The sequence below is a fragment of the Ananas comosus genome, linkage group 22, assembly GCF_001540865.1.
Source record: "Ananas comosus cultivar F153 linkage group 22, ASM154086v1, whole genome shotgun sequence".
Taxonomy (NCBI): Eukaryota; Viridiplantae; Streptophyta; class Magnoliopsida; order Poales; family Bromeliaceae; genus Ananas; species Ananas comosus.
The window spans coordinates 6,811,931-6,839,275 of record NC_033642.1 but is presented as its reverse complement, the minus strand read 5'-3'; the positions used below and the strand labels follow the sequence as shown (position 1 = coordinate 6,839,275).

Sequence of the window (27,345 nt, the reverse complement as noted above, 5' to 3'; positions counted from 1 at the left end):
TGTTCCTCTTTAAAAATTCCAACATAATTAAAGAGGAATAAAAAAGTCAAATCATCTCATTAAATTACTGGAGTTAAGTATTTAACCTATAGTTAACTAAAGTTTTCTAACAGATTCTAATGGTAGATATATATTTGAAAATATCAGGACTTTCACAGAAACAATATATCAAAATTGAACTTTGTAGGAATATATTTATAATTCACTATATTTGTAGGAACCTGTATGTAATTAACCATATATTTTCTTCAAAAAGTGATGATATAATTTCTCTATATATTATGCCTCTACTTACCGAGGATTCATTTTAGAGAGCGAAAGATTCTACAGCTACCCCATCCATCACCTATCACCTTTCATTTCTAATCAGTTTGGATATGATTTATTGAATATGATCAAAAATAATTTGATAAAATTATCGTGCTTGATTCAGCAAGGATATGTTTGATTTCTCGTAAAATTAAGCTAAAAGTTATTTTCATTAGAAAAATTATTTTTCACTTATTTAATTTCACGTAGAGTAGTTTTTCCTTTTACAAAAATAATTTTACGTATTAAAAAAAATTAAGTTTTTATTTTACAATTTTTCTCGAGCAAAAAACGGAAAGCATGTGGTCCACGAGCTGATGTGGACCTCGTGGGCCTCGTGACAAGAATATTATGTGCCTCATGGACCTCATGTCCATTATATATAATAATAATAATAATATCTAATACTTAATATTAAATATATTAATTATATATTATTTTAGGCGTGTTTGGTTCATTTTTTTTCACCCTAAAATCAGAATCGGAATAGGTGAATCCGTTTGTAGGTGTTTGGTACGCGGGAGTCCCATTCCGATTCTGATTCCCGAGCGGAATGGGAATCCCCCAATCACCTCATTTTTCAATCCGGCCTAAGAGGTCGGATTGAAAGTTGAATCCGGACGGAATGGATATTTATTCGGATTAAATTTATTTTTTCAACTTTTTTAATTAAAATATGAGTTATAATTTAAAAATTAAATATATAATTTTAAATTTTAATTTGAACTTAAATTAAAAATTAAAATTTAATCAAGTATTTCGAATCTAACTTATGAATTCGAGTTTAAATTAAAATTTTAATTTATATAAAGTTTTATTCAAATTTTATTTCAAACTTAAATTAAATTTATGGATTCAAATTAAAATTTAAATTGTAATTTTAGTTTGAATTTGAATAAATCAAATTTTAGTTTCATATTTTGAATTATCCACTCAACTTTAAAGTTTAATTATGGTCTATTTTTATTTATAAAAATAGACCATAATTTATATATTCTCTGTATCCAAACTTTAAAAGATGTACAATATTAAACACTAAAAATAATTTTAATCCTTTTAAAAAAATGATGAATGATTACTGTATTTAAAAACGATAATTCATTCATTGTGTAGACCTAGTTTTATAAATAATTTTTTAGAGGACTATTTTTTATAATTATAGTATTTTCTAAGACTACTAATAAAAATAAATCGTCATATTCTCAGTGTCTGCACCCTTCACACTAGTCTTATCATTTTTTATTAATACTAAAAACTCTTGGATCCATTTGATTCGCGTATAACGTACATTGAGATAACTGACTATCCCTAAAATAACTGACTATTTCGTAATAGTCGACAGCAAACGTAAAATTGTGTTTGATTTATAATGTTGCTATACGAAGATATAACTTAAAATATGTTTGGCTAATTTTATGGAATAGTAAAAGATAATGCAAAAAATATAATGGATGAATTTGATATCATATATAAGGGTGGCAATCCAGCTCGTTGTTCGCGAGCTGGCTAGTGGTGAGCTTGAAATTAGTTCGAGATAAAGTCGCTTGTTTAGTAAACGAGTCAAATACGAGCTGAATTTTTTAGCTCGTTTAATAAACGAGTCGAACACGAGCTGGGGTTAGCTTATTTGTGTTCGGCTCGATAATAGCTCAAATACATATATTTTATATTTATATAATTTATATTTATATAAATAAATAAATAATTATATATATAATATAAATTTTTATTATTTAATTTTTAGTCTAACCTAAATATAAAAACTAACTCAATTATAAAAATGTCCGGTGTATATGTAAACAAGTTTCAACCATTAGATCAAAACTTGATGGGACTCATATAATCTCATAAATTTATTTTCTGTACATATCTTTTTTAATTCTTTTAACTTATCGTTAGTGAGCCGGGTAGTATTTGGCTCGTTAATAAACGAGCCGAACACGAGCTAAATTTTCCGACTAGATGCTTTAACGAGCCAGCTCGTGTTCGACACGAGCCGACCTCAGTTTGCTCGTGTTCAGCTCATTGAGACCCCTAATCATATATGATCTAATAAAAATAATTTATTAAAATATTTACTAAAAATAATTTATTATAAAATATGATTTAGTAAAGATTTTTTTTTTTTTCGAAATTCTACTTCAACTTAAAATTAATCAAAATAACTTATTATAATATTTAAGTATATATCAATATAATAATTTATTGTAATATTTAAGTACAAAAAATTAATATGTATTAATATAGTACAATTAATTAATTTATTATAATATAAATATATCATGCCTATATAATTTACTTTAATTTAATTTACAATATTTATAAAACTTTGAATTGAATTTTGGAATAGGACTATTCTATCAAAAGGACAGAATAATTTATCCAAGCTATTCTTTTTAAGCCAAAAAGTACTCAATTTGCCAGAATAATGAAAATAACTTTCGTTATTCTTGCTTTATTTTCAAACTATATGAGAACTGTAGATGCACAAGCAGTTTTTTTTTTTCCCTTCTTCGTGGACTTGAATTCCACCCAAATATATTGTAATTTTATCATGTCAGATTAAAGAATAATATAATTCATGCAACGACCTGATTCATTTACATCCCTAATCAAAAAAGGCCAAAAAAGCCGAATGTGTGCAGTTATGTGAAATATAAGTTATTAACTCATGTTCTTCCTATGTTTGGAGGAGATTGGTTTGGTTTTGAAATCCAAAGCAAGCCACACGGTGGTTGGATTGTTTAACCGGTTTAAGTACTTCAAAATATCGTATATTTAATATATAAAATAGTATAACTAGGTCATTTGGATTGAAATATTATCAAAACCATGTAGATTCTTTTTAGTGCACTAATTTTGAATGCACAGTTAAATACTCTACGGAGTTCATAGAATTTTTTTTTAAAAAAAATTATAGAATAATTATATTATACTCTTTCATGATGCATTCAAATATGATGTAAATAATGTTCCCGCTAAGCCGGAGCCCGGGCCAACAAGACCGGCTCGCGGCGAACCCGAGCCGGACCCATGGTCGGGCACGGGCGATGAACGAGGCGAAGCAAATCCACGCGTACACCCTCCGCCATGGCGTGGAGCGCATCCAACCCCTCCTCCTCCGCCTCCTCTCCCTCCCCGACGACCCCGACCTCCTCTACGCCTCCTCCCTCCTCCACTCCCACCCCTCCCCACCCTCCACCCTCCTCTACAACCGCCTCCTCCATGCCCTCTCCCTCTCCCCGTCCCCCTCCCCCGCCCGATCCCTCTCCCTCTTCTCCCGCATGCGCCGCCGCGGCCTCCTCCCCAACCCCCTCTCCTTCACCCTCCTCTTCTCCTCCCTCGCCTCCTCCGCCGCCGCCGCCGCCGGAGCCGGAGACGGAGGCGGACGCGGCGCCCTCCACGCGCTCCTCCTCAAGAGCGGCGTCCCCCGCGACGCCTTCGTCGCCACCGCGCTCATCGACCTCTACGCCAAGTCCGGCCTCCTCGCCCCCGCCCGCCGGCTGTTCGACGAAACGCCCCGCCGGGACGTCGCCGTGTGGAACTCCATGATCGCCGGGTACGCGCGGGGCGGCGACCTGGCGCGCGCCGGGGAGCTGTTCGACGCCATGCCCGAGCGGAACGTCGTGTCGTGGACGTCCCTGGTGTCCGGGTACGCGCGGAGCGGGCGGTGCGAGGAGGCCGTGCGGGTGTTCCTCAGGATGTGGGGGGAGGGAGGGGAGGCGCGGCCGAACGAGGTGACGCTCGCGAGCGTCCTCCCGGCTTGCGCGAGCCTCGGTGCGATGGGGTTGGGGGAGAGGATCGAGAGGTATGCGAGGGAGAATGGGCTTGTGGGGAACGTGTTCGTGAGCAATGCTTTGGTGGAGATGTATGCGAAATGCGGGAGCATCGAGAGGGCGCGCCGGGTGTTCGACGAAATGGGCGAAAGGAGGAACCTTTGCTCTTGGAATTCGATGATTATGGGATTGGCGGTGCACGGGAGGTGCAGGCAGGCTCTTGAGCTTTTCCATGAGATGTTGGTGAGCTCCTCCCACTTTGTATGCTTTTTAGCAGGAAAAATGCCCCAGAATCCACTTAAACTCTTATCCAATTTGAGATTGCGACCCGAACTGTGAATGCGATAAAGAAACTCTTGAATAATATGATTTCATGACCAAAAACCGCCGCTAGACAAATTATGTGAAATGAAAACATATAGTTCAAGTGTTCTGTTACTGCTGTCGGAATTTACGTGATCACTGCAAATTGCACTGAAGTTCAGATGGGTTTTATTTTTCCAAAATACTTATATATGGCCTTTAGAAACCCAGTTAACTACAGAAATGGTCTGCTGTTAGAGGAAAAATAGCTAATGCAAAACCACCTTTGCTTATGGACTGCATGACTCTCCAACATAATATAGGGCATTGTGAGAAGCTGAGCTTTTAGGAGATGTTACAAATACTTTTGTTTTCATGCACTATGATTTCAATAGATGATTTGTGGTGATATATGTCTATAAAATACCCTAATTGAAGAAATCGACTAGAGAAATTGAATACCTTCTCCCCGATACGCAAACAATTAATATTTTTGAAGAAAAAGCTCTTAGAAAGAAGAATGATGAAAATGTAATTACTTTCAATATTTCTTTCTTTCCCTTTTTTTTTTGAGTTGGTCATTATCATGAACTGATGGCTGCTTTCCTTATTTGGTGCTCCCAAGATCTTTTTTTACAATTTTTCTTTAGGCCTTATTTGGATGCATGAATATCTTATTCGGTATATCTCCTTAATAAAGAGTGTAATCAAATGTTTAGAATGAAATACCATATTCGGACTGTTAGTCATTTTTTCAAAATAAGATAAATTACTTTGTAGGTAAAATATACTATCCTATCAAATCATGAATACCAAGAGTTTTCAAAGTGAAAAATCAAACTCCTTACTTATATTCATACTAAAAAATTCTCATGCGTATTCCGATATCCAAACAGGGCACTAATCTATTGCACATTTGTATATCATATGCTAATCTTTTCTACTAAAACTCGTTGTTTTTATCAAATAATGTAGGCGGTAGGCATCGCCCCTGATGATATTACATTTGTCGGTGTCCTCTTAGCTTGCACTCATGGAGGGTTAGTTGACCAGGGGAAGCATTTCTTTTACTCCATGGAGAGAGAGTTCTCTCTTACCCCAAAGATAGAACACTATGGTTGTATGGTCGATCTTCTAGGTCGTGCGGGACTCTTAAAAGAAGCATACACTCTCATAAAAAGTATGCCAATGGAGCCAGATTCAGTAATCTGGGGTGCCTTATTGGGAGCTTGTAGTTTCCATGGTGAGGTAGAAATAGCGGAAATAGCAGCAAGCTTTCTCTTTAAGCTCGAGCCCTGGAACACGGGAAACCAAGTGATTCTTTCGAATATATATGCGTCAACGGGCAAGTGGAGCTCCGTTGCCAAAGTATGGAAGATGATGAAAGACAAACAACATAAAAAGTCAGCCGGCTATAGTTTTATTGAGTTGGAGGGGAGCATTCATAAGTTTCTTGTTGAGGATACGTCCCATCCTAGATTCGAGGAGATATACGAAGCTTTGGATGAGATTACAATGACCATGAAACTTCTTGGTTATGTGCCAAATTTGGATCTACAAATGGAAAGCTGATCTTCTAGAAGAGCTTGGAAGATTTCGTAGTTGTTATGATCAGATATTAGCCCTATCATGGGGCAAAGGATTCTTTGAAGCTGCTGTTATAGAGGTGGGCAAATGAAACTATGCAAAATTGAGAGGAAAAGATGAATAATCTGCCTGTTGGTATTTTGGCTTTTTTCGAAGTTCTATGCCCGAACAACATTGCCGTAGAATCATGAGGCAAAACCGAGAGTGATCCTTGTTGTATAAAACTTTTGAAAAGTTCTCGATGTGGAGGAAATGCTTTTGCCAAATGCGTGCTGAAACATTATCAACTTCAGAAAGTCTCATTCATGACGGGCTCCTGCAATTGTTCGGAGAGTGCCATCTTAAGAAATATGTGGATATATTCTGGGTTTCTTTTTTCTCAACATTCGAGGAAAAGGTACAACTCCGAGCATCTGGAATTTTTCCGTCGCAAAGGAAAATTCTTTTCTTTCTAACAGAATTGAGGATATTAGCCCGCGAGTAGTTTTGGTGATTTAAAGATGCACATTTGACATCCAAGCAGTGGTTGAACTGGTTTGAGGCTCGGCTTGGCTGCGATTCTTTCAAATCACTTCAGATGACGCAGATCAAAAATTGCGATGCTAATACTAAAGTGATGCTGAATGAGAAGCAGAATAGGAATCTACCGTCAATTCAAACCTGGTTAGATTTGTGATAGCATAACAAGTAAAGAGAATAAAGATAGTTGAAGCCAAAACGACGACAAATTTGTTGGGAGATTCCCCCCCTTTTTTTTCTCTTTCGAATCTTTTGTTGCGTTTCACATCTATATTTGTAGCTAGAAATGTATAGAAGGCTCAAAGCTTTTCAATGTGAAATTGCACCTGTTATTCTTTTGTATCATGATTTTGATGAGATGAGATTGAAGGTCTTGAGTTAAGACGGGAAACCGTACCCATTCCATGAAAATTGGTACTTAAAAAAAATTCAAGAACTAAAAAAAAAGAAAACACTTTCATATGTTTTTTTTTAGTTTCAAACAAATATTTTGGACATAAAAATTGTAAATAATTTACTATTTTCTCCTACACTATTTTATACAGCAACTGTACTTTAAGAAATAAAAAAAAACAAAAACAACTTCCAACAAGGCCTTAATATAATATTTTAAAAAAATATTTTGCTTACAAACAAATCTTGTAATACTTTACAAACTATACAATTTAATGATTGAATTTTAATCTTCAAATTATTATAAATTATACTTACTTCTTTGTAATTTATTCTTTTTCTCTAATTAAACACAGCCAGGTTTGCAAACTTTTTATAAGGTGTTGCAAAATTTATTCATTAGAATAGCATGCGTTACTCATATTCTTCTTTCAAATAGTACTCCAACAATACTTTCTCTCAGGTGAATAAGAAAGCTCCCCATCTAACCTTATTAAACTTCCATATAAATCTGTCCTTGAATATGCTGTTGAAATTCAAGTATCTTTAAAAATTTAGATGCATAACTTATCAAACTGTCTTAATAAAAATTTGAAAAAATTTCAAATACCATTTCTATGATTTCGCACTTTTTTATTTTAATACTCTATAGTTTAAAGTGTATCAAATTAGTTCCCTGTGGTTTTATTTTTCTCTTTTTATTATCCTATCCACTAATTTTTCTCGTCAAATCAATTAAAAAGTTAAAACTAAAAGATATTAAAGTGAATATTTAATAAACCTAGATATAGTATTTAAAGTTTTTTTGTATATTAATGGAAAAGTTGACGAAAAAAATAAAATAAAATTATGAAGTAATAAATTAATACAGTTTAAATTATACGGTACTAAAATAAGAAAGTATAAAATCATAGAAATGATATTTGAAATTTATCCTAAAATTTTATTGAGAGGCTTTGTGATGAAACTATGTGCGACGAACGGTTTAGATGCGGTGTGAATTATTCGACTGATCAATCTGTTTTAGCGAAAAATCGACAAAATTGGGCAACACGAAGCTTCGAGGAAAACGGTATTTGCCACGTCATCCACTTAATCAGCACCTTCACACCTTCCTAGAAACCGGTAAGATAGGGACAGTCCACCGTCCGTTCTAACAATATCACCATCATATGATACCATATCATGCATCTTATTATTACGTGTGTCCTTCACCCACCACCCTATCAAAAGTCGCCACGTGGGCACCAAAACAACATATACCTCGGTCACTATATAATGCATGCAAAACGTACGCGCACACACACAAATTAAATCTTAAATTCTAAACCTTAAAAGGCGGAAGCACGGCCAGTTCTGATGGCGGCCGAGTACGAGGACCTGCTCCCGGCGATGGCGGCGAGGCTCTCGGCGGACGACTTCGTGGCGGAGCTCTGCGGGGGTTTCCGGGCGCTGGCGGACCCCGCGCGGGGGATGATCACGGCCGAGAGCCTGCGGCGGAACGCGGCTGCGGTTCTCGGGGTGGCGGGGATGACGGCGGAGGAGGCGGCGGCGATGGTGAGGGAGGGGGACCTCGACGGCGACGGCGCGCTCGACGAGACCGAGTTCTGCGTCCTGATGGTGCGGCTCAGCCCGGAGATGATGGAGGGGGCCGAGGAATGGCTCGAGAGGGCGATCCATCAAGAAATTTTTGGAGTGAGTAAGGATGATGATGTACATAACTAGGAAATTAATAGGAAATGAGAATTATGCTAGGGTTATATATTTATATTATATGAAGTGGTGTGAATTAAAATTGTTGTATGCCTCTAATAGTAAATTGCAATTAATGTTTAAAAATTCGGATCGATCCGGGGCGATCGAACCGGTCAAACTGTGATCCAGTGCTCAAATTGATTCAGTTTAATTCATAAAATCGAACCGACTTAAAATCCACTTTGATCTGTTCAGATTAGTGGTTCATCTAGTAAACTAGTGAACAGACCTGATTTTATAATTAAGAACCGATTTTTATTCTATATTTCGATAATTAATTAAGGACACGCATTAGATTTTTAATAACCTGCCCTTTAAATATAATAGTTTTAAAAATAATAGTATATATTTTTAATTATATATATATATAGTATGACTGCATGAAAAAATAATAATTAAGTATTTATACTGACCTCATTCAGCTCAGTGGTTTATACTTCCAACAATTCCCAAACCATCTTAGTTCTAAGTCTCCATTTGGTACGGGTATAAGTAAGAACTAGTTATTTCATAAATATCTACAAGTGTAGGTATAAGAAGGAATAAGAGTAATTTTTTTTTGATGAAAAATTGGAGCATAAGCAGGATAAGAAAAATAATGTTTGGATAATTTTTGGAGATAAGAGGATAGTGGGTCGTTGAAAGTTGTAAATACTGAAATTGCCCCTCCCTCAAATTAACAGGGAGCAGACCAATTTTCACTTTTTTTTTTTTTTGGGGATTAAAGTGTAAATTTTAGCGATTATGTAATTAGAAAAAATATTTTGCAAATGTAAATCAAGTATATCAATTTTTTAAATGCAGCCGAGATTTTTGTAATACAATAGATAAAAGTAAATATCAATGACTGGGGCTTGAAATTTCACAAATTTACAGCAACAATACTTCTTTCCTCCACTAAATAATTAAATATTAATATTATTTTTTCTTTATAATTTTATTGTTGTATTACTATATATTTTGTATATAAAAATTTAGTCGTTTTAAATTAAATTTTAATTACATAATTATTATATTATATTATTTTTATTAATCAAATTTTTTGTTATTTATATATAAATTATAATTTTATATCATACACTTCCTACCAAACAAACAATAGAATTAATGAAACTTCACTTCCACAACTACAAAACAAACCGCAAAAATGAATTAGTTTTCACCGAATTTCACTCTAATCCAAAGTCCACTTCAACCCAAACTCCAGTTTCGGTGAAACAAATATGCCCTAAATGACATAGAATATAATATAAATCATAATTACTCAAACACGATGAATTCAATTTTTCAACTAAACCAATATATGCATATATGAAACCAATAGACTATAAAAGCAAGCATCATCACAACTATCCCATAGGAGCAATCAACATGCTAAATTGCTAGAATAAGAAAACCATAACATCATGCAACATATCAACGTAAACATCTAACAGACGAACATTACAATGCGTTTAAGTTTAAATAAATGAAAGCTGCAAATTTCAACTTCTACTATTCCATAGTTGCTCGGTAATAGAACTGCGCAATCGTCTCTTGTAGCAACAGTCGGCGGATCGTCAACGTCCGGGTTAGGAGGATCTCGGTCTATCTCTTCTGAAAAATATATATCATTTCTTTATTGTCGTTGAATAAAATTATGTACCACACAACATACCATAGCAATCAAGCACTGTACTTTATAAGAAAATGGCGTTGCATAATTTAAAATCTTAAACTGCTTCTTTAATATACCGAAAGTTTTCTCTAGGACATTTCTCAACTGTGCATACCGATGACTATAGAGATCTCGGGATTTCGATGCGTGCGTGCCCGTATAGAATTGTCAAATTGACTGAGATGATACTGCTCGCCTCGGTAAGGTGCAAGAAACCTATCAGTATTTGCGTACCCCGAATCTACCAAATAGTATTTACCTGTGCAAATGAGTACACAGTTGAGTCAAGAATCTTCATCAGTAATATTCTGAATATTAAGCAATAACTAAGCATTTACCTTTAGGAACTGTAAACCCCCCCCGTATCACAGGCCCATCGAAATACACGCATATCTGTTGCTGGTTCTTCTCAACCTGTGCACACGAATAAAAATATATGGTCCAAAGATACTGCAGCCATCATATTCTGTAATGTAAACCTTTTTCGACATCGAAATCGCGCTTGTTCACTCCTTTCGACAATTAGAGGGATATGTGTTCCGTCTACCGCACCAATTGCATTCTACAACACATAAAACATTAGAAAAAAAATTGCAGAAAAAATTGCGTACAAAAATAATAAATCATGTTCTTATAGAAAGTAACCTTGAATGGATAAAAATTTGGATTGTCCTGGATCCTTGGATGCACTACTGCATTATTTGGCGGCATTGTTAGATATTCATCTTTCAGCAATATAATCGCTAGTAATACAATGTTGAAATGTTTACTAATTGTCTCCCCTGAATGTTGAAATATTTCTATGAGCACTCGATTTGCCATGCCATGACCTAAATAGAAAAATAGCTAGCTGCTCATTAGCTCTCATATTTTGTGTTCCTCTTATCAACCCTCGGCCGAGTAGCACATCACGAAGTCGGATGAAAGTTGTTGTTGACATACGAAAGTATTGATACCCTCTGTCAGGATGGCCATTGAGAATGTCACTAACCATTTCGTGCCCAGAAAAAGGCTGCGTTCGACACTACCGTTTGGGCAATATATTAGAAAATTAATGTAAGATAGTCCTGATCAAAGAGCATCACGAATTAATACTTGGTCCCAATAATCATCATTCTCGTCAAGTATTGACAAAACATTTGCTAATGTTGTCGACGAAAAAATTGAACGAAACAATGCATTACCCATATCAACTGAAATGAATACAACATCATCAAATTCTGATTTCAAATTAATATCAAAGCATAAATAAACATTGTCGACTACAGTGCAAAAAAGACTAATAACATGCATGATATCACAGCTGGGGCACATCCTATGTTGGTTAATTCGCGAATTATTCGCGAATTATTCACGAATTTTTGAAGAAACGAATTAAATGGCCGTATTCGTATTTTTCCAAAAAATTCGGAAAAAATCGCGTATTTTTTAACAAAAATACTTATTCGCGAATAATTCACGAGCCCGAATTATTCGGCCAAAAATACGGCTCGCCGCTCGCCGCTTGCCACTTGCGCCCGTGCTTGCATTCGTGCTCGCACTCGCGTTCGCGTTCGCGCTCGCGCTCGCGCTCGAACGCCGGGTGAGGAGCCGCGGGCCTCGCGGCGTAGCTCGCAAGCTGAGCACCGAGCGGCCGCTGCTCGCTCAAGAACAAGGAAAAAAAAAAAAAAAAAAAAAAAAAAAAACCATGTTCACCTCGCCCAAAACAGAAAAAAAGAAAAAAAAAACTTTTTTGTAAAAGTTCGCCCACCTCCCTCCCAAAAAAAAAAAAAATACTCGATCAAAAAGATTTAATCTCTTATGGACTATCTTAATCTCTTATTTGCTTAATTATTTATTTATTTTGAGGCATAATATAGTTTGCTAATTTTTTTACTTAATTAGCTTAATTTTGTAGCTCTTTATTCTTATATTCTTAAGAAATATAAATATTTATGCTAATAGCATAAATCTTGAGAGAAAAAAAAATTAATTTAATAGCCGAATTTTTTATCCCGAATTTTTAATTGGTGAACGTATAATATCCGTATAAATCATGTATCCGAATAATTGACAAATCTATTTTTTAGCCATATTTTTCAACGAATTTAAAAATTAGAAGACGAATTTTATCCGAATTATACCCGTATCGAATTTTTGCCGAATCCGAATTAACTAACTACAGGCACATCACATAGGTTTAAACATGCAAATTTTGTCACTAGTAATGCAATTGTGTAGTAAAAACCATGAGCAAATCTCCAATATAAACATATAAATAAAGCAAGCACAAAACATGACTGCAGGTACACAGCACATAACAGACAAGTCTAAAATACAGATGGAACATAAGAAAACATCGACGTCTAGAATACACATAAGAGCAGCCAAATACACCTCTAAAATTCGGGAAAGTGTTGCTTATACAGGACGTTCTGCATTTGAAGTTGGCGCTCAATCCACATAATCGCAAGCTTATCAGTCATAGTCATAAAAAGTTGTCTACTTTTGTCATCCCCCAATGAATCCCCTGCAGCCAAAGCCTGTTCATTCGCCGTGCCTACTAGATTATAAACTCTCGTTATACAAATCTCAATTGATGGAATATTTGGGCGAGTTGCGACCTCGTGCTGATACATTTGCCGTACGAAGGTCAAACTTTTGTTTTCCTATTTTCACCATCTCAGCAACAGCCTCGGCTTGCAGGTCACTCTTATTCTTTCGGCAGCCGGATGAAGATGCCCGTTTCCGTGGCGGGACCAATGGCTATGGGGATCGAGGTCGTTTACCCGCGGAGCTATGCCCTGATCCACTAGTAGTAGCTCCAATAGTGGGTTGCACGAGGGGAGGGCTAGGAGAACACGAAGATATATTCACCGTCGCGGTTTCATTCAGGGGGTGCTCGAGGAACCTGGTGCAAACGAACCGGATAAGTGATTGATTGCTAACTGTCTAACTTCTATGATAGCTAGTGTCATCCTCACCAGGCGAAGATGTTGATGAACTATTAATAGTGGAAGGTTTAGTCGTTTCTGACGACATTCCAAAGCGACCGGTAGCAATAGTTGATGCACAAAGGAATGCAATGGAGTTATAAATTGGAAAAGGTTTATCTCTACACTTGGCGTAAGCGGGATTCTCCTATAAAGAAAAATTACTAAAATTAGAATATATAAATAATAAGGGGAAAGAACAAACTGCATTTACTGTAATAAAGTCTTACTGCAATGACTGCATCCCAGTAGGTAGGGTCACCGGCCGTGGATGTATTGCTCACACTGTCCCAACCCCAACCGCTCTTATTCACTAATTTGTAATATGTCATGTACAATCGCTTCAGAACCTTGAGGCAGTTGTTGATTTGCTTCTTCATCATATTCTGGCTTGTTTGTAAGTTTAAGTCATTAATGATTCTAACCCAAGCAACGTGCGTGAAACTACCACCAACGTAGTTTCCAAGCGCCCGCTCCTTCATCAGAAGACTCAACAAAATGCTATCGAGATGATCAGTCTAGTTCGCAGTGCGGATCCTCGTTTCATTGAGGTGCCTGCTGGTACCCTCTATATTACCACAGGGGAATGCATTATCGAAATCCCCAGTTCTGTTTAAATTAGATTTAGACAAATTTTTCGCGGGACGCATTTGTACATGAACAAAATTATATTCATGATTTTCTCGCTACGGTCGAGATATGGAGCATATAGGCTTAACATATTATGACAATGTAGTTGTGAATCATATCAGCCTATAGAGTAGTATAAAATTATATGAATTGAATACTACCCTTATTCAAAGCAATAAGACAACAAAACCTTGCTAAGCATGAAAGCAACATATAATTATTGGCCAATGTACATAAATACTACATCAACAAGATATATGTAACCATCTCAACACATGATGATATATAGTTCAAGCGTAGATGCGAAATTTAAATGATAACATATCTAGAAGTAAGGCTGTCCACAAGATATTGTATCAAACTGTAACAACTTTGCTCTGTAAAATGAAGTGCCGCAAGGGCAAGTGGCTCGGCGCGTTCTCGATTATCATGGGGCTGCTTAGAAATGTTCTTCCATGCCTACCATCAAAAGGTAACGGCAACCGGCATCTTCGCCAAATCGATAATCATATTGACGTAATTACAGCATATCGCAGTACACATGTTTAACAAATGTTAATCATCGTCTTTAGAGGGCTCAAACGGCTTCCAATTAGTATGGGGTTGCATGGATGTTCACATCTGTCGGATCGTTGGCGCTAACCATTAATCCCAAAAGCTCGAGCTGTTAGAAATACGCAACCAATTCACTTAAAGCGTACAGAAACAGCGCCCACGGGTTTCGATTGTGACTCGGCCCACCTGGCCTCACGCCACTTCGAACATGACTCGGTCCAACCCAGCCTCACGCCATTTCGAACATGACTCGGCCCACATGGCCTCCCGCCACAGGGCAGGATGCTGGCCCATTTAAGCCAACAATCCCCCCTCCAGCACCTGCACACATTTGCAGCATGCAGAAATCGAACCCGTGACCTCTGGCTCTGATACCACTTGTCGGATCGTTGGCGCTAACCATTAAGCCCAAAAGCTCGAGCTGTTAGAAAATACGCAACCAATTCACTTAAAGCGTACAGAAACAGCGCTCACGGGTTTTGATTGTGACTCGGCCCACCTGGCCTCACGCCACTTCGAATATGACTCGGTCGAACCAAGCCTCACGCCATTTCGAACATGACTCGGCCCACATGGCCTCCCGCCACAGGGCAGGATGCTGGCCCATTTAAGCCAACAACATCCATACCATCCAATAAATACTACTGGAAACCATCATAATCACTAAATAATCTAGTATATTCCATTTCCTATACTTGTTCAGCAATATAGACGAAATAACAGACGAAATAACTGTAAGTTCATTTCCTACTTAGCCATCTCTCAATTTAGAACAAGTAATTTGCAGACACACAATTTTTTTTCATGACAGATGTTATTGTCGAAAGCCCGAAAACAATTTACCTTCCCAAGCAAATGAGGCGTGCAATGAGGCAGCAAGAAGATAAGAGCCCTTAATTATAGTGTGGCCACAGAAAGCTACAGAGCAAGGCACTTCTGCGAGGTAGGGCGAAAGTGGCAGTACAACGCCTCACAAGCGGCGGCGGCGTGATGTGCCGGCTGAAAACAGGGTCACTGCAAGAAAGAAACAAAAACACCTAATAAAGAAAGAAAGAAATATAAATCACAGTCGTTCAACTTCTACCGTCGGCCAAAGGGGTTGCCGAAACCCCGTAAAAAAAGAAGGACACCCATGAACGGGGTTGCCAAAACTAAATCTGCAACACCGTTCACAAAGCTGCAACATCGTTCGGAATTTCTTTCACAGATTTGCAACAGCGTTCACAAACAGGGTCACCCAAACCAGCCAAAAAAAGCACACGACCAGGATCGGAGGTTAAGATAGGAGGGGAGGCTGGAAAACCCTACCGTGACGGTCCTCGAGCGCTCAGATTTGTAGAACCGGCAGTACGGGGTTGCACAAACCAGCCAAAAAAACCATACGATCGACGATCGGAGGTCAAGATAGAAGAGGAGGCCAGAAAACCATGCCGTGCCGGTCCGGGAGCACTCAGATATGCAGCACCGACGATAAAGGGGCCTCAGAAACCCACATAAAAGAGGAAGAAAATGCTCGATCAGAGATTCAGACGATCTCAGGGAGCCCGCAAACCCTTTGTCTAGCAAGAAATAGAAGTAGATATGCAACACGCACGGCAAAAGGGGGCGCACGCAAGCCGCCCTAAAAAAGTAGGACTTCCCTTCCTAAAAAAGTAGGGCTTTTGACAGGCGGAGGTCAATGTGGCGACGGGAGTAGGCTTCACTGGCCGATCAGAAGCAGAGAGATAACACGACACAGAGTGAGTATACGAGATGAGTCGGGAGCACACTGAGAAGGAGAGAGAGAGGGAGTAGGGGAGGAAGGAGGTGAAGGGACGAAGCCAGGGGTAGCAGGGGAAAATGCGTACAGGGAGCGCGTTATTCCACCGAGCTAGTGGGAACTGTTGTTCCCACCAGTTACGGGTTATCCCTTGGGCAGTGGGAACAACAGTTTCCACAACACCAAAAAGTGTTTGGGGATAAGGATGGGTGAACAGATACTTGAGACTTTTATGATCAGTGAAAATCTCACAATGCTCCCCATACAGGTAGTGACGCCACAACTTCAATGCGAATACTACGGCAGCAAGCTTTAAATCATGCATAAGATAATTTTTCTCGTAATCCTTCAATTGCCGTGAGGCATAAGCAATTACCCTACCATGCTTCATCAACACACAACCCAAACTGCTATGTGACGCATTATTGTAGATCGCAAATCCTTTGCCCATAACTGGAAGGGCAAGGATTGGAGCTGACATCAATCTCTGCTTCAACTCCTCGAATCTTCTTTGGCAGTCCTCACTTCAGATAAACTTGATTCCTTTGCGAGTTAATCGAATGAGGTGTGTGAAAAGCTTCGCAAAGCCTTCCACAAACTAACGGTAATATCCCGCTAATCTAAAAAACTCCTCACCTCGGTAATCGTCGTTGGTCTAGACCAATCCCGAATCGCATCAATCTTCTTCGGGTCAACTGCCACTCTTGCGGCTAAAATCACGTGACCTAAGAAAAAGACCTCTCGCAGCCAAAACTCGCACTCCTTTAACTTAGCATACAACTTTTTCTTTTCAAAAGTTGTAGCACGATTCTCAAGTACTTCTCGTGCTCTGCATCACTTCGGGAGTAAATCAAAATATCATCAATAAATGCCACAATAAATCTATCCAAGAACAGCTTAAACACCCGATTCGTTAAATCCGTACAGGCGGCAAGGTCATTAGTTAATCGGAATGACATCACTGTAAACTCATAATGCCCGTATCATGTCCAAAAAGCTGTTTTGGGAATGTCCTCAGCCCTCACATTCAGCTGGTGGTAACCCGACTACAGATCAATCTTCGAGAAAACACAAGATCCTTCCAACTGATCGAAGAGATCATCAATGCACGACAAAAGATATTTATTCTTGATAGTCACTTTATTCAACTGTCGATAATCCACACAAAGTCTAAGTGAACCATCCTTCTTCTTCACGAATAACACTGGCGCCCCCCAACGTGATACACTGGGTCTTATAAACCCCTTATCCATCAAATCTTGAAGCTGCGCCTTAAGCTCTCTCAGTTCAGCCGGTGCCATTCGGTAATGTGCCTTTGAGATTGAGGCAATTTCCGAAACCACGTCAATCACAAACTCAATCTCTCTGTCCGGCGACATAGTCGTCAACTTAGGGGGAAAGACATATGGGAACTCACGGACAATAAGGATGTCCTTGAGTCCCGGTGCCACCATACGCACCTCTACAACTGTCGCTAGAAAAGCAATGCATCCTCAACTTATCATATGTCGGGCCCTCGAGGAAGAAATTCAGGTGCAGAACAGCGTACTCCTGCAGTCTCTATAGATGAACTCTTCTTGGCCTGGCTCGCGAAACGTCACGATTCTAGCTCCACAATCGATCGTTGCGAAGTAGAGCGCCATCCAATCCATGCCGAGTACTACATCAAAATCTTGTAACTGCCCTAGGATCAGCAGGTTTGCAGGCATAATCCAAGACCCCAATTGTACTGGACAAGCCCAACAACACTCTACCACATGCAAAACATGATTGGGGATATGCACCTCTCGTGCATATGGTAATGGCCCTACCTCTAGTCCATCCAATAATGCAAATGCTCGAGTAATAAATGAATGTGATGCACTGGTATCAAATAGTGCACGAACTCTAATATCGGAAATCAAAATGATACCTGCTAACACATAATCTGCTGCCGTGGAGTCCTCAACCTGAGCCGCATGGACTCTGCCGCTCTGTGCCTGCTGTCGCCGCTCTGCCTATTGTCGCCGCTCTGTCGTGGCACTAAAGCCCTATCTACCTAGCTATAAGTCGTTGGAGCTCCAAATGTTTGCTAGGGTACAGGAGGAGCAGACACTATCGAAGGTGCTGGCGATGCTGCTCGTGGACAAGCAGCCCGCAGATGCCATGGCTGACTATATCAAAAACATCGGCCCTCTATCTGCTCGCCCTGCCGAGGCCCGTGTGGTCCCCCACAAATGATACATTGTGGTGACCTCTGCTGCTATCTCTGTTGACGGGATCCACTAGAAAGTTGTCACCCCGAGGACCCACGACTCTGAGAACGTGATCGTGGAGGCCTCGGCGGACGTCTACCACTGGTTTGTCCCCCTTCATCAAGGGCCGGGCACTTCCTCTCTTGACTCTGTCCTGTCACTACCGCCCGCAGTCTAACTACTGTCGCTCATTACTCGACGCATAATGCATGCTTCATCAACACATCCAAGATCTGCAACCTCTGTTCCTGTACTAATGTGAAGATCTCCGACCTCAATCATCTCTCATACAGATAACTTTGTGAGCCTCGTCCCTCACTGCAAAAGGCACATAATTCAGCAGTTTAGTAAACTCTCGGGTGTACTCTTGAACTGATCGGTCTTTCTGCTGCAGATTTTTCAAATCCTCCTCGAGTTTTTGCGTCACACTGCTAGGGAAGTAGGACCCATACAACATTCCACGAAACTAGCTCCACCTTATCTGCAGCGGATCCAAATATCTTTCTTCCCGCATCGTCCTCCACCATGTGCATCGCTCGCCATACAGTGTATCGCCAGGTGGACCTGCTTGCGCTCTGGTATGAAGAGGTCCTCGAATAACTTCTCCACCTCACAAAACCATGCCTCCACAACCCATGGCTCAGTGCGGCTATTGTCGAACCGGGATGGATCAAATCTACAAAAATGGGCCAACCTCTCCGTGATCTGCTCCTGCTCGGACTCTAACAACTGCTCGCTTGACTCAATGTCTCTTCACTAGCTCTGGGTGCTATTGGGGCTGTCACTGATAGGGGTGCAGCAACGGCTGGAGCACCTACTGGGGTAGTCGAAGGTGGCGTCTACGGCTCTGACGCACTAGGTGCTGCACTCGGCTGCTGAGTGAATGTGTCACACATTCTCTGTAACAGCACACCCTGCTGTCCGGTCACCTCTGTCAAGGCAGCTAACTGCTCCCTCAAGTCTGGCTGTGCACTAGGTCTCGCCTGCTCTGGCACATCTGAAGACACGGGATTAGCCCGAGTCGGTGGTCGATCTCGGCGCCGGGGAGGCATCTTGACTACCTGAAACCAAGACAATTGTCAGATATGAAACACAAAGCAACTCTCGACCCAATCAAGCAAAAGTCTAGAAGACCGTCTCTGTTCCTTCACAAAATTATGTCGTCTGCAGCTGACATAATTCATCTGGTAGGAAAGGATACTCCTTCAGTCACTCCCTCCACTCTAGAAGAATTTTAAACAACTCAATCATCGACTTTCGCAGCAAGTCACGTCTCTCACACCTTGCTTTCCTAAGGTCTGCCAAAGCCTAAGGTTTCCTAGGTTCCAACGACCTATTCCTAAGCTCTAATACCAACTTAATCTGTCACGTCCGAAGTTTCCACGTTTTCCCAGGCTCGCTAATAGATTTGTTGTATGCAAAGGCATTTCCCGTGCATACGAAGCGATATTTGAACGTGCAACAGATACAAAGAGAGAGATCACACATTTTTTATGATATTCCCTACCTTTGCTAGTCCTTTTCTTCAAAAGATAGATTTGATCTCTTGGAACCCCAAGAAACCCTAGAAAGCAACTCCAATAGATCAAAACCCCCAAAATTTTCATTTTGGAAAACTCTAGAACCAAATTCGTAAAACATCACTTACCTTTCCTCCTCTAGAACTTCCTCTTGAAGCTCTCCACCAATCCCAAGTTTCTCCAAAGGGATCTAGGGTTTCTTTCCTACTTCTAGAGAGAGAAAGAAGAAGGGGAGAGTGAGGGTAAGGAAAAAAAAAAAATGATTTAGGGCTTTTTGGCTGAGGTTTAAACTTATATAGAAAGGTGTAACAATTACGCCAACACCGCCCATTTGATCATATTTGCTACCACTCAAAAATTGTTGTTTGCAACCTTGAGTACTGGCACTCGGGTTCCAATATTGATATGTGGCCAATAGTACCTATACTCTCACTCTAGTTCTGCAGAACCTAAATGTTGATTCCTTCAACTTTCTACTGCATATTGGTACTAACCCAAAATCAGTACTAGTACTCGGTGAATTAGTACTGGTACTCAAGAAGAATCCTACAAAACCCGAATGTGGGTTTCCTCTCTACGCTACTTAGTACTGGTATTATTATTTAGTTTCGGTATTAAGTGCGAATTCTGCAATTTCAGTAGAATTGAACCTTTGAAGTTTGTTTTCGCACCATTTTCGAGTTGAAAACATATAGTTGACTCTCAAACACCCTTGAAGTTATCGGAATGGTTTCCAATCATTAATACTCAATAGAACTTTGCAATTTACTAAAATTCAAAGCATTACAGCACCCGTCCTAGCAAAAATGGAGGTAATAACAGGTCTGCATAACAGAGACCATAAGGGAAAGAGAAGGCGGAAAGGCGGAGGAAACGAGATTACCAGTGGCCCAAATAGCATAAAACCAGTTTAATAAGTGAAAAGACGCAATGAAACAATTGCATTGGATGGGAAAATAAATAGTGGACCCTACATACATGTATAGTACCTAGCCCAATAGCTATAAGAAGAAAAATTGCGGGACCCACAGCCTACTGGATGCAGAGAGAACTTGGAGGCTCATCCAAATTGCCAATTCATAAGTTTATAAATTCTCTTTACGTTATGAATCATGTGCTAATGAACATGAGATTATGCGAAAGTAATATATGAAAAAAAGGGGATTACGAGATCTTGTTGATAATAGCATATAATTATAGTCTGCAAGAGCCAAATTTACCTCAGCTACTTATGTTTACTCATGTAAGGTCGCTCCCTAATGAGATGGCCCTCTGAAGGTGTAGCTACACTGCTATGTGCTTATTATTTGAGAGTCTTAGCAGTCTATGTGCGATTGTTCGATGATCCACTAGCCACGACGAGGGCTTGACCATAACTATGAGTTGGTCATTGGGACCAGGTGATATGATATTTGCTATCAGTTATCACATTTGATGCATGATGAGATATATTTTCTTATCTTCAATTCTTCCATTTTGTAGATGCATAATAGTGGTCGAGTAGTTGTAAGCTCATTGTGTCTTATTTGCCATCTTTTTTTTAACAACTTATATTATTAAAAAATAATTAGGTGGCGATGTAGCCCGTTTGCTACTAAAAGCATTCCGGCTCAACCCTCTCTCTCTCTCTCTCTCTCTCTCTCTCTCTCTCTCTATATATATATATATATATATATATATACTTTGTATAGATATTTGTGTTATACTTTGTATGTGGGGGAGCGTTTGTGTGCATACGACGGATCTGTTAGTATTTTCAAAACGCGAGGCATGACATATTAATCTAATTTACATTGCTATAAATTAATTAAAACTATTTAATTTGATGGAATTATCAAGGGATTCACAGATCTAAAACACGTACCCAATTTGGACTAAGATCATTTAATTTTAATAAATTAAAATATAGAGATTGCTAACCAAATAAAAGGGCAGGGGCATATTTCAGAGGATGTCTCAATTAATACTAAGTTTTCAAATTAAGCCAGTATAACAAAAAAGATTATGAATTCTTTAATGCACAGTGACTTGCACAAACCAAATAACTTATATAATTATTTCCGTAGTAAATAAAATTAGCTAGACGAATTGATGGTTAATAAGTTATTAAATTTGATATTTTTTCTTTAAAATAGCTAAATATAGAAAAATCAAATTAAAAAAGTTAAAAGTTGAGCGATTCCAATCAGAAAAATAATGAGGATATCTCCATTATCCAAAAGGTGACTCGAATTTCTTTTACACCAATTTTACAGGATTTTTACTCACTACTCTAGTATAATAAAATAATCTAATTGGTATCAACATAGCCGTCCAATAATAAATTAAGTATATAATTCAGCTTTTACAAAATGTAGAATAGTTTTTCTATGGTAATTTGAGTAACCAACGAACGCTAAACATATTGTTCTCAATTATTCAATTATATATTATGAGGAATTACAAGAGTCCTATCAATGTGATCTTTGGTTTAATTTGAAAGACAAATTATTATTTTTTAATTAATTAGATGTGTAACAATGGTACGAGACTATGCTGCACTAATCGGGTTCGGAACTAGTTATTGGAATTGATCTTAAAAAGTATTTTTAGCCAGCAATTGTATGTAGCTGGATTGTTAGAGCTATAATGAATCGCTTTTGAAATTTTTACATCCTCACTGAAAATGTGAGGATCAAAAAGAATATCTTATTGACTAAAAGTTAGTGGACTATGATGTATTTACCCCATTAGTAATTATTATATCACTCATATAATATATATGATAAGTATATATATATATATATATATATATATAATATATATAAATTATAATTACACCCCTTCCTACCGTAATACAAATAATCTAATGGTAATCAAAAGCCATCCAATTAAATAAAACAGTATATATTCACTTACACCAATGTAAAATAGTTTATCCTACTGGTAATTGAGAACCAACGAACGCTAAACATTGTTCTCACAAATTAATTTCATACGTATATATGGGGATCTAAAACATCCCATAGCAAAATATGATCTTGGGTTTAATTAGCAAACCTAACATATATTTAATTAAATTAGTGGCTAACGAATGGACCGACCATATTCACTAAATCGGTCGGTACAAGGATTGATCTAAAAAGTTTTTAGGCGCCAGCAAATTGTACACTGACTCAACACTAGACAAAGGAAATGCTTTGAAATTTTAAATCCCTCAACTTTGACGCGACATCAAACAAAATATATTAAGTTGACTAAAGTTAATGGATACTGAATAATATTCTCACACCCATAAAGAACTATATATATCACTCAATATAGTATATACTATAAATATATAATATAATAACTATATATATATATATATATATATCGTCATCATTCCTTTATGTAATTATTAGAAAGATCTCCAACGTACATTATGTTAATGTTATATCTAATCATCTCATATTATATATATTTGCCTCCTATACTACAATATACTCACACGTTCTTAGATACTATAGTTTCGGCCGTTGAATAACAAGATTGCATAAAATTGATAGTGTCCTACAGTTGATGGGGGTGTTTATTATAATCTAACGTTGAAATATCAAAGGTAGATACGGTGAAAATCAAATAGTATCAAGGACTGTACTAATCGATATTATAGTAGCCGACCCTATATATATATATATATAGTAGATTGGCTGGGCTACTATTATAGCAAACCATATTGCTAATTAGTTTTTAGCCTTGATCAACTCTTTTCTTATTTCTAACCATATGTACTTAAAATACTTACCAGGAGACCACTCACCTAGCGACCACTCTGCTCAACCGACTAATTATCATCCTACCCCTATACAATTTTCAATCCAAATGTTAAAAATTTGATAGCAAAAAGAGCGTTTACTATAAAGTATCGCCTAAGTCTCTATATAATACCTAAACATCTTTACTATGCTATCGGTAGCACGGAGCGCTCACCGTGCTACCAGGTTGTTTTCGATGAATGCGGCTCCCATCACGCTGCAGCCCTCCGTAAACTTGATTCTACAGCTAATGAAAGTATTTGGAAAACTAAATTTCAAGATTCTCGATACTCAATTTGACTAGTGATCAAATAAAAAAAAGATAATTAAAAAAACAAAGATCTCAAATCTGACAATTTTAATGCCTATGTGGTTGTGTGTCACAGTTTAACGGGGTAACAATCCAAATGCATGACATTTTAATAGAAAATCTTATTCACACATATTTAGAGTAAGATCAGTATATTTGATCTTGAATAAATCTTTAATCATCATTTTTTATGAATTTTTAATTTCAGCCTTCAATTGACTAACATTGTTGATAGTAAATATATCGAAATATTATAATAGTTTCTAAATACTTTCAATATGTAGATCAAGTCTAAGCGGAAGCCGATCCGTCGCTTTGGAAGCCCGCATCATCGAAAACAACTTGGTAGGCAACGAGCGCTCCGTGCACCGATCATATAGTAGCCTAATGTCTATATAATATATATATAATTATATATATACTATATATATATAATAATATATATCATATATATATTATAATCTCAATAATACTATCAATTAACTGGCGCATTTATCAATCATATAATTTGGCAGTCCAATAAGGGCCTGTTTGATGCACAGTAAAAATCTGCCATCCGGAATTTATAAACTGTGTGTCAGCTAGATAAAAAAGAATCATGCAACTCTAAAAAATTTCACGGATATCAATTTTAAAGCTGCGTTGATAAGCATTGTAAATGTCACATCATTTACGTTTGATTTTCAATTTAAAATTAAAATATTAAAATTAAAGAATTTCAAAAAAAAATTTAAAATTTAAATTTTGATATCTGAAATGTAAATTTAAATTTTGAATTTTAAATTTCAAATTTCACATATAAAATTTACAAAATATTAAAATTAAAATTCAAAATCACAATTTAATTTTAAATTTTTAAAATTTAAATTACATTTTAAAAATAAAAAATAAAATTAAAACCTTAAAATTTGAAATTGACATTTAGAATTTAATTTAAAACATTAATTTAAATTAAAGAATTAAAATAAATTTAAAATTTAAAGTTTAAAATTTGAAATTTAACTATAGACGTAGCTTTGAAATTTTAATTTCAAATTTAAATTTTAATTTAAATTTAAATTAAAATTTAATTTTAAAAATTAAATTTAAATTTTAAATTAATTAAATTTTAATTTAACATTTAAATTTTAACCCTTATATAACATTTTAAAATTTAAAAGTTTGAAATTTTAAATGTAAAATTACAAATTAATTTAAACATTTTAAAATGTAGAAATTTAAAATTTAAATTATATTGAAATTTTTATTTAAAAATTAAAAAATTAGAAATTTAATATTTTAAATTAAATTTTAAATTTTTAAATTTTAAATTTTAAAATTTAGATTAAATTAAATTTAAATTTAAAAAAATAAATTTAAAATTTAAAGTTTAAAATTTGAAATTGATACTTAAATTTGAAATTTAAATTTGAAATTTGAAAATTTAAAATTTGAAATTTAAAGTTTGAAATTTAAAATTTAAAATTTAAAATTTAAAATTTTAATTTAAAATTTCAAATGTGATATTTCAAATTTTAAATTTTAAATCTATGTTGAAATTTAAAATCTATGTTGAAATTGAAAATTTTATGTTGAAATTTAAAAGTTAGAAGTTGATGCATTTTTTTGAGTAAGGGAGCTCAAGAATGATGGAATTTTTTTTCCTTTGGTTAGAGTGAATTATACTTTTACTCCATTTTTTGGAATATAGTTTAACTATACTCCAAAAATTACGTTACTTGTTTTCCTCCCAAACGCTTCATAGGATATATTTTCTACCGCCGTAGCATAGTTTAACTATGCTACGTTTTCAGGAGTATCCAAACGGGGCCTAAGGAAGAAATGGTAGGTAGATATTTTGATTTGGATAGTAAATTCCATGTTATTAATTTTTCCCATACATTCTCTACAAAACATTTAAATGGTAATTAATAAATTATTTGAAATTTTCCTATTTTACAATTATTTCAACTATAAATAGAGTACTTTTGTAATTACGTTCTTTATTGGAGAAAAAGTAACAAATAATAATTAAGGAGAAAGCGCCGTCACAAATTAGCGAGCAATGTCACGAGTTGTAATTGCCATCATTCTCATCTTCTCATTCATCATGAGTGCAGTAGGTACGTATGGCGGCATGCATGAAATTCTTAACTACGTACTATTCTCTCATTTAATTACTCCCTCCCTAGCTATTATTATATCATTATTTCGTCCTAATGAATATATTGTTTTTTTGTTTTTATTTTTATATATTTGGTTAATATATATATATATATGGTTAGGTCCATCCGTTGCACAACAATGTTGTCGTGACTATCATTCATGGGGCGGGGGTAGCAGCAAGGTTGGGTGCTCAGGCGATGCAGACAACGATGCATGCAACACATGGTGCTCATCATCGTGCAGAGGAGGAGAATGCAAAATTCGTGGTGGATTGCATGATTGTCACTGCTACTGCTAATTGTTTTCCTTTTTCTATAATGTGACATGCAATAATACAATAAATTGGTTAATAATAACAATTTAGTTGTTGTCTTTGCCATCAATTTTGTTTCTTTGAATGACTCGCTCGTTAAAAAATATTCCTAGCTGGAATATATATAATTAACTTTTACATAAAGTGCTAATTACCTCTTACACAAATTAAGTGCTAGCTAGCTAGTTACCAAATTAAGTACCCATCTCATCTCTATTTGGATTCTACGTACGTACGTAAGAAAGGTCGGCGCGCATTAGAATCCGTCGTTTTCCCAATCGATCTCTCCATCTCACCATTAGTAATATATAGCCTCATTCATTCTCTCTCTCTCTTCATCGAGGCCTCTCTTCTAACTCTCTCTCTCTCTCTCTCTGCTCAACATGGTAAATTATTAGCTGCACCTGGTGTCTGCGTATGCAACATACACCACCAAATTTGTCACGCTGCGGGCTAGGGGGGGATCTGGGCACGCCAACAGATCGATCCATCGCATACGCGGAAAGCCTGCACACGCGAAGTGTCTAAACTTGTAAACAACCAAAAAGCTACTATATACACTACAGGATATATATACCTCATTTAACGAAAGAAAAAACCGTAGTTGATAATTAACCTATTTATCCGTCATTACAAGTCACTAACGATGGACTGCTCATCTGTCGTGACTTGTCATAAAAACTTAACTCCTTCTTTAATAACAGTTGCGACCAATTAAAATGAATTACTAGTCATTATAGATTACTAACGATGTCACGCCCCGGGGCCGATTTTAAAAGCCTTTTTAAAACAGAGTTGCGGAAAACGTGCCTTTTTTTTTTTTTTTTTTTTT

At 37.0% G+C, this 27,345-nt stretch overlaps 2 protein-coding genes across 2 annotated transcripts; both read left to right on the top strand.

The window, feature by feature from the left end:
* LOC109726997 (pentatricopeptide repeat-containing protein At5g08510) lies at positions 3,299–6,876 on the top strand. The gene is made up of 3 exons (XM_020256845.1): positions 3,299–3,321; positions 3,354–4,328; positions 5,364–6,876. Exons 2-3 carry the CDS (start codon positions 3,360–3,362, stop codon positions 5,958–5,960), a joined length of 1,566 nt encoding a protein of 521 aa, XP_020112434.1. The 5' UTR covers positions 3,299–3,321; positions 3,354–3,359; the 3' UTR covers positions 5,961–6,876.
* LOC109727391 (calcium-binding protein KIC-like) lies at positions 8,181–8,802 on the top strand. Its single transcript, XM_020257509.1, has one exon. The coding sequence runs from the start codon at positions 8,247–8,249 to the stop codon at positions 8,610–8,612; it is 366 nt and encodes a 121-aa protein (XP_020113098.1). The 5' UTR covers positions 8,181–8,246; the 3' UTR covers positions 8,613–8,802.

Bases quoted from the DNA above. Each gene is read 5' to 3' on its own strand.
- LOC109726997 (XM_020256845.1), top strand. From the start codon at position 3,360: ATGAACGAGGCGAAGCAAATCCACGCGTACACCCTCCGCCATGGCGTG. The intron at 4,329-5,363 runs GTGAGCTCCTCC...CAAATAATGTAG, and splicing joins AGCTTTTCCATGAGATGTTG to GCGGTAGGCATCGCCCCTGA.
- LOC109727391 (XM_020257509.1), top strand. From the start codon at position 8,247: ATGGCGGCCGAGTACGAGGACCTGCTCCCGGCGATGGCGGCGAGGCTC.